The sequence below is a fragment of the Lactuca saligna genome, chromosome 2, assembly GCF_052625555.1.
Source record: "Lactuca saligna cultivar CGN05327 chromosome 2, ASM5262555v1, whole genome shotgun sequence".
NCBI classification, from domain to species: domain Eukaryota; kingdom Viridiplantae; phylum Streptophyta; class Magnoliopsida; order Asterales; family Asteraceae; genus Lactuca; species Lactuca saligna.
This window is the reverse complement of record NC_136418.1, coordinates 110,394,189-110,401,984: the sequence shown is the minus strand read 5'-3', so window position 1 is coordinate 110,401,984 and position 7,796 is coordinate 110,394,189. Positions and strand designations below refer to the sequence as shown.

The 7,796-nt window shown below is 36.6% G+C and overlaps 1 protein-coding gene across 1 annotated transcript; it reads right to left on the bottom strand.

The window, feature by feature from the left end:
• Window positions 1-1,728: 1,728 nt before the first annotated feature.
• Window positions 1,729-4,380, bottom strand: LOC145031358 (pyruvate decarboxylase 1-like). Its single transcript, XM_078979900.1, has 5 exons — window positions 3,716-4,380; window positions 3,365-3,528; window positions 2,636-3,286; window positions 2,230-2,536; window positions 1,729-2,142 (listed from the first exon to the last, which is right to left on the bottom strand). The coding sequence occupies exons 1-5, from the start codon at window positions 4,235-4,237 to the stop codon at window positions 1,972-1,974; spliced, it is 1,815 nt and encodes a 604-aa protein (XP_078836026.1). The 5' UTR covers window positions 4,238-4,380; the 3' UTR covers window positions 1,729-1,971.
• Window positions 4,381-7,796: the final 3,416 nt, after the last annotated feature.

Genomic DNA, 7,796 nt, shown 5'->3' with positions numbered 1-7,796 from the left:
CAATCTTCCAAATTAGGGCAAAATCTCTTCGTGGGCCTTCAACCAAAAGAACCCAACATAATTACATCAACCCAAAAATAGAAATCTGATGGCCCAACAGGACCCTAAACTCCTAATTTCCAAACATGGGCCCCAATAGAGCCCAAACTCCGAAGTCCACCTACTGAGTACATGAGGCATACTCAGCTTGTACGCTTATCGTACATCCTTTGGGCTAGTACGTGTAGCGTACCAATTTGGTACTCGCATCGTACTCCCCAGTTAACCACCCCACTTCATTAAGCACTTAATCCGTTAAGCATTCAAACCAAACTCTCAGATCTAATTCTATAAGACTACTAATCATGTAAAGTTGGCAACTTCACACACATGCATGGCTTAATGGGGCTTAAGAGCTCAAAAAGAGCTTAACAAAGATCTTAACACATGCAGGGTCCAAGATATACCATAAAGCTTGCATTTTTATGAATAAGAGGACCAAAAGAAGCCTAGATCTAACACTAAAGCTTCAGTAGTGAGTCAAGAAGTTAATCAATCACTCGAAGGACTCAAAAAGCATAAAATAACAACATAACTAGGTCTAGCATCATGGATCAACAAGATGTGATCTTTTTATCTCAAAAATCTTGCAGATAATGAGCTTTCCCTAGATCTACAAGCTCAAGACACTATTCCAAAAGGTCCTCCTCTTCTTCTCCTTCACAAACCACCAACAAACACTCTTTAAGGCTCAAAACATACAAAAACACACTAGGGTTTCGACATCTGGACAAAGGAAGGTGGAGACTGGCTAAACATGACCAAATGAGGCTATCATAAGGTTTAAATATGGTGAAAACCCTAAAAATCAGGGTTTCATTAAGTCTCACGTATGCCCAACGTACGTGGATGGGATCCGTGATCAACTTCGGGCTACTACGCTAAGCGTACCACATAGTATGCTCCACGTACTAGCTTAAGGACTAATTTGCAAAATTTTTGATTAAAAAGGGTTAAATGCAAAACTTACCAATTTCAAGCGTTACATATTTACCAAATGACTTTGGCCTAGCGGTATGGACTGACTCTCTTATTTAAGTGGTCATGGGTTCAACTCTCGCATTAGACATAAGTGGTGATAGTTATGAGTAGATTAGTTTGCCGTTTAAAAACATAATAAATAAAAAATTTAGAAAATTATTTATTTAAATTAGGAAATGTTTTGAATTATGGATAAATCCCGTACATATATACATGGTTAAGGCCTAAGGAGAAAACATACCGAAAACTTAGAAAACTTGAAAATTTGTCCACCCTTTTTCTCTTCTTCGTCCTCCTGTTCAACGATTTGCAAGATTGTAGAGAAACCTATAACCTTGTTGATTCGACCATGTATTCTTCCGGGAGCATTTTTGCTTGCTTACTTGCTAAGGGTGCGACTTTGTTAGAAGGGTTTTATTTTGGACCCTATCTGCATCACTCTCCATTTGAAGGTAATTCTAAACCTTTGGCTGCATTATGGTGTTTGATTTTATTTTGCTTGTGCATTTTGTTTTAATTATGTTATTGTAAACTCACACCATATCCGAAAACTAATCCAATCACATACATTGTTAGTTGCTTTGTTTTTCTTTCCAAAAGTTCAAAAGACAAAAACAATCATCAACTCGATAAACAGTTGGGCCTTCATCTCTCAAACACGCAAGTTATTATAAAAAAATCAAACATAACCATGATTTAAAGACTCAATTTTGATAAACGGACCATTTTATTGTTCCATAATGATCTTCTTATATTAAATAGAAATATATAGATAAAATGCAAACATAAAATAATGGGCAAGACAATACATTTGGCCGAATACATTCAAGATATTTTTGACTGTTATTCTTTCTCAGTTAAAATAGCAACAAAGGATATAGATTCTATACACTTTGTGCATCATGAAACCGTAGTGAATCCTCAACCGTTCGCATAGAGTAAAAATATTTTTTATTGAGGGTTCGGAGGTCGTCCATTAGCAGCGGACACTCTCGAACCCCACTCCAGCAACTCTTTGCTCGTATCATCTTTGTGCACAACCACTTCAATAAAACACAAACAATCTTTTTTCTCCCCTGTTGCCTTTTCAATTGCCTCACCAAGCTCCTCTTCACAAAACACCTATAAAACACAAGTTCCACTTAAACTCCACTTTGATACCATTTGTAACATCCAAGCCCATACCTAATAAGTTATGTATCAACTTACCTTACTAGTCCAACACTTTCCCTCGCCATTATGGATTGCATCAACTAAAGCAGTGTAGTTCCAGTTTTTTATGACATTGTAGGGCCCGTCATGGATCTCGACTTCAATGGTGTATCCACCATTGTTTATTAGGAAAATGATGGTGTTTTGGCCACATCGAATCATTGTTGAAATATCTTGAGCTGTGACTTGGAAGCTTCCGTCACCAATACATGCAATCACTCGTTTATTACTTACAGCTTGTGCGTACCCGAGTGTCGCACCTACTGACCACCCAATCGACCCGTATTGCATTTGGAACTCATACCTAAAGAATCAACATATCACTTTTGACTAGTTGAAGAACACATCAATTTTTACATTTACTTGGAAATATAAAAGGATCTATAATAATAAAAAATCTTACCCGCATCCTTTTGGAAGCTTTAGCTTCTGACAATTGAACCACGAATCACCGGTTTCAGCAATGACAGCTGTATCACCTGACAACATATTCTGTATGTGTTGAAACAGAACGTTAACCCTCAATGCCTCTTTAGGAGCAGATTTAAGAGGGTGACCTTCTGGAACATAAATTCTATGATAATTCTCATATGCAGTTGTGTTCTTCTTAAGTCTTTTTGATAAACCTAACAAGAAATCTTTCATCAACACGCACCCAAATGTTGGGCCATTTCCAATCAGTACACGATCAGGCTGTACGATTATTGCTTTGTCTTTCTTAAGAAGAAGAGAATAGCCAACAGAGCTGTAGTCGTTGAATATAGGTCCAGCAAATAAGTAAGCATCAGAAGATTCGACAATTTCTGCACAAAAAGCTGTGCTTACAGCACCCCAATATGTTCCGATGAAATGAGGATGGTGTTCTGGGATCATCCCTTTCGCTGATGGCATCACGGCTACAGGATACCCACATGAGTCTGCTAATTCAACAAATGCGTTGCTGGCTTTTGCTACACGGAGTTTAGGTCCGGCCACCATTACTGGCTTCACGGCTTTGTTTAAAAACTCTGCCGCTGCTTCAATTGCTGCTTCTAAACCCATCTGATTACTCAACCTATGTAATTTGAATAAAATTTTTGTTAGTGTATCTCACAGATGCGTTGTGTAGGGATTTGAAGGATGTGGAACTTACTTTGGCGCTAAAGAAAAAGGAACAGGTTCCCGGCTAAAAGTAGGATGAGGAATTGCAGGTAAGTTGCAGCTGATGCTGATGTAAACCGGCCTGCTTTCTTTTAAGGCTGTTGAAATCGCGGTGTCGATCATTTCATGTGCGTATTCCAAATCGTTAACAACGGCCTATATTCAAAATAGCAATAAACTCATAATCATATCATACACGTTAAGTAGATTTCATGTCGTATCATCGTATAGTAGACATCATAATTATATAACATATAATGATCACACCAATACGAACACTGTAGTTTGTTCAAGCAATTATGGTTTTGTTAATGGAGTATGTATAAGTTTGATAATATTGTACCTGAAAGCAAGTGACAGTTTGAAAGCAACGAAGCTCTTGGGTAAAATCCGGCAATCCGATCGTATGATGAAGAATTCGGTTAGTACCATAATCATTCGAATTCGGTCCTCCAACAATACAAATCAGCGGTAGATTCTCACTGTAAGCTCCTGCAATGGCGTTGATGACACTAAGTCCGCCAACAGTGAAAGTAACAACGCACGCTCCAACACCACGAGACCTAGCGTATCCATCAGCAGCGTATCCTGCATTGAGCTCATTGCAGCAGCCAATGAGGTTGAGTCCAGGCTCAGCGATGAGGTGATCAAGCAAAGTGAGGTTGAAGTCGCCGGGAACAGAGAAGACGTCAGAGACACCGATCTGAACTAGCCGGCGAGCCAGGTGTCGGCCGAGAGTGGCCTCGGAGAAGTTGAATGGAACGGTGGATGACTTGATGGAGGAAACGCCACCGTGTGGTGGTAGACAGCCGACGTCGCCATTTGGCAATGCAACGTTGTCGATAGAAGCAACTTTGGTGTCCATTTCGTAGAGTTTTGGAAATAGAGAGTGTGTGAGAGTGTGCTTTTGACTTGAGTTTAGCTTTTGAAGCTTGAATACATCAGACTGATGATGCCGTGTATTTATATATACATCGAGAGATTAAATTACAGTCGAAGGTTTTTACAGATGGTTTCACCCAACGCTCGTATCAAATTGCACTTTGCCAAGTGCCACTAACAATTGAAAAGCAGAAAATGACAAATGATAATTTTTGTGAAGTTTTATATTGAACATCAGCTAAAAAAATATAGATTTTTATAGTAATCATGCATTTTATAATGCATCATGCAAAACATTTATAGAAAGTTAATGTCAAAACCACGTTGTTTTTGGCATCTTCCAGGGTGTCTTGAAGATACAAAATCTGTATCGTTTAGAAAATGTGCTTTAAAATTTTAAATATACAAATGGATTAAAGAAACAACTCATATATACACGTTTGTATAAGAAAAACTTAAACATATATATTTTCCTCTAATTAGGCCATTAAGAGTTGACAGTTCAGTTGAGAACGTGTTTCTGCTGCAAAATATAAATAGAAATAATGAGGCCTCATAATTTTCTTTTGGTTTAATGAATTATATAGGTATTGAAATTTATATCGTCTACATGTAAGCCTCTAAACGAACCGAACGTTCAACCAATTGTTTGTGAACTGTTCAATAGAAAGTTCGTTTATGTTCTATTATATAATAAACAAACGAACATGAATACAAATTCCCATTCATTTATTTAAATGAAGAAACATGTAAAATGGTCTCTTTCGTTAATTTATATTCGTGAACGTTCATTTATGCTGTTTGTTTACATCGTTTATGTTCATTTATGTTCCTTTTATATTCATATGTATTCAGTTATGTTTGATTACATTACTATATTATATGTTCATTTATTTTTATACATGTTCAATTATGTATGTTTATCTATGTTTACTTATGTTTGTTTAGCATGTTCACGAATATAACGAACAAACATAAACAATGTAATTTGTTAAAGAAATGAACATGAACAAAAAGATTTGTTCGTTTATCCGTTCATATTTGTTTGTTTGTTCAACTAACTTAAATAAATGAACATAAACAAGCTTCGTTCATATTCGTTCGGTCGGTTCATTTACTACCCTAAAAAAAGATAAATGTGTAGTAAAATGACTCACCGCCTAAAACGGGAGGAGACAATTGATTATATAGAAAACAAATTTACATAAGAGACCCTATAAAAGAGTTACACAAACATACAAAATTACATTTGACTGATATCCCCCCTCAAGCGAGACGGAGGCGGACCTAATCGTAACATATGACGAAAAAATTCAAATTGATGACGTGGTAGGCTTTTCGTAAAGATGTCCGCGACTTGGAGCTTGGTTGGAACAAACTTAGTGTGAAGTTTCCCTGAGGTGACTAACTCACGAATAAAATGGTAATCCAGATCAATATGTTTAGCACGCTTGTGAGAAACCGGGTTTTGAGATAGAAACAAGGCACTTTGATTATCACAAAGTAAAGTCGGTCTTCCATCCGGTAGAGCATGAAGTTCACGTAGGAGATGAGTTAGCCAAATGATTTCTGAAGCAGTGTTGGCTATAGCTCGATATTCAGACTCACAACTAGACCGTGCAACAGTGGGTTGTTTCTTAGGGCTCCATGATACAAGATTACCCCCAAGGAATATCGAGTAGCCATACGTCGAACGACGCGTGTCAAGGCAACGAGCCCAGTCTGCATCCGAATAACCGACAAGATTGGTAGAGGTGGGTCGAGTAAAGCTTAACCCGAAGAATAGAGTACCCTTGATGTAATGTCACAACTAGAAATTTTTGTGCCTTGTAACTACAACACTTATGCCAAATTATGAATCAAAGACATGAAAGCATGTATGATGCTTACTCTATGACAACAGAATTTCAATCAAACACTTCATACAAGCTTTGCAAATAGTCAACAAGCAATTAGAAACCTTAGAAATCCTTATTTAAGTCCATTATGGATTAGGATTTCCTTATTGGGCCCAATGGACCAATAAGCTTCCAATTGGACTATCTTGGGCTTAGAACTCGTGAATGGGCTCTAATTGGACCCACTTCCATTTGTTTCAAAATTTTGGGCCATATTGGGCCTAGAATGAAATAAATTAATTTAATGAACCATATTGGGCCATAATTAACCTAATTTAGCCTTCATGGGTTATAAAAATCACATTTATAATTATTTGGACCAAAAATCACTCAACATAACCATGAAAATTGGGCTTAAGCAATTAAGGCTCAATCCCTTCATTTTTCTTCACCATTCTCGGCCCAAGCCCAAAGGAAAATAGGAAGTTGACTTCTTGCATGACACATCACTTTTATATGGAGGATATCCATTTTTTACACTTCAAACATCCATACAATCTCATCTTTCCATACAAGCACATATCTTCTTCTCCCTCTCTCTCATTCTCGGTTGAAACCAAACAAACACACACATCCCAACTAGATTTCTCTCTAAACCACTTAAAGATCATCTCTTCTTCTTCATCCAAAATCTCGAAAATTTGGCTTGAAGTCTAAGGATCTTCATCAAGTAATTCATCATCTAAGGTAAGTTAATGGCTAACTTATGATCTAACTCCCTTCATTTCATCAAAATCTCTTCTAAATACATTCAATCTTGTGATCTTGCACCTTAGAAGCTCTTTAAATTCGAGGTCTTCCAAGAAAGGTTGCTAGGATCGAATTCTTCTCATCTTTTCCTTCCAAAACCGAAACCACACCCAAGGTGAGTTTCATACCCCCTTCTTTTTGGTTTTTATGAGTTTTATGGGGGCAGAATACAAGTAAATGTGTAGATCTATGTGTAAATGTATGCTATGTGTGATTTGATGCATGTATGTATGTTATATTATGTGTTTGTGATGAATATGTTATTCAACAAGTATGTAAAACCGAGATCTAAAACATGGGGAAGGAAATAAGCATAACCTAAACTATTTTATAATAATCAAGTCAAGAAAAACAGTTTATATGGTTAGGATGAACATACTTGAACATAAAACTCATTTTTGGGCTTAAATTGTCAAAAATACAAAAATTGGGGTCCAAACTGACAAATTATAATTTTTGGAGGGTCAAAAATGTCCAAACAGTTTCTACGATAATTTTTCTGAACATCAACATTTTTGGAGGGGCTTAAACGTAAATTTTGAATTTAATGGGCTAAATTTGGGCTTTTCGGCCCGATAAGCTTCAAAATGTGATATTTCCAAATTTGAGGGGCTAAAAAGGCAACTTTCTGTAAAACAGGGGATTTGAAGTGAAATAAAACAATTCCAATGGTCAAAAATGTTTTTCAAATTCAAAAAGGATCAAAAATGCAAAAATTTTCTATTTTGAGCCAAAACTGTCAAAGTTGCGAAAATGAGGGTTTTAACCGAGAAAACTTTATTTTAGAAGGACTAAAGTTGTTACAAAACAAAATTTGGGGTAAAAATGTCTTTTCTACAAGTTTATGACACAAAAGTGTCAAAATAATGTTTTAAGGACTAAAATGAAATTGTT

What these genes read in the sequence shown, in the direction of transcription:
- LOC145031358 (XM_078979900.1), bottom strand. Translation starts at nt 4,237, where the DNA reads ATGGACACCAAAGTTGCTTCTATCGACAACGTTGCATTGCCAAATGGC. An exon ending in CCTTTTTCTTTAGCGCCAAA is followed by an intron (nt 3,287 to 3,364) that starts GTAAGTTCCACA and finishes CAAATTACATAG; the next exon opens with GTTGAGTAATCAGATGGGTT. An exon ending in AAGCTTCCAAAAGGATGCGG is followed by an intron (nt 2,537 to 2,635) that starts GTAAGATTTTTT and finishes TTGATTCTTTAG; the next exon opens with GTATGAGTTCCAAATGCAAT.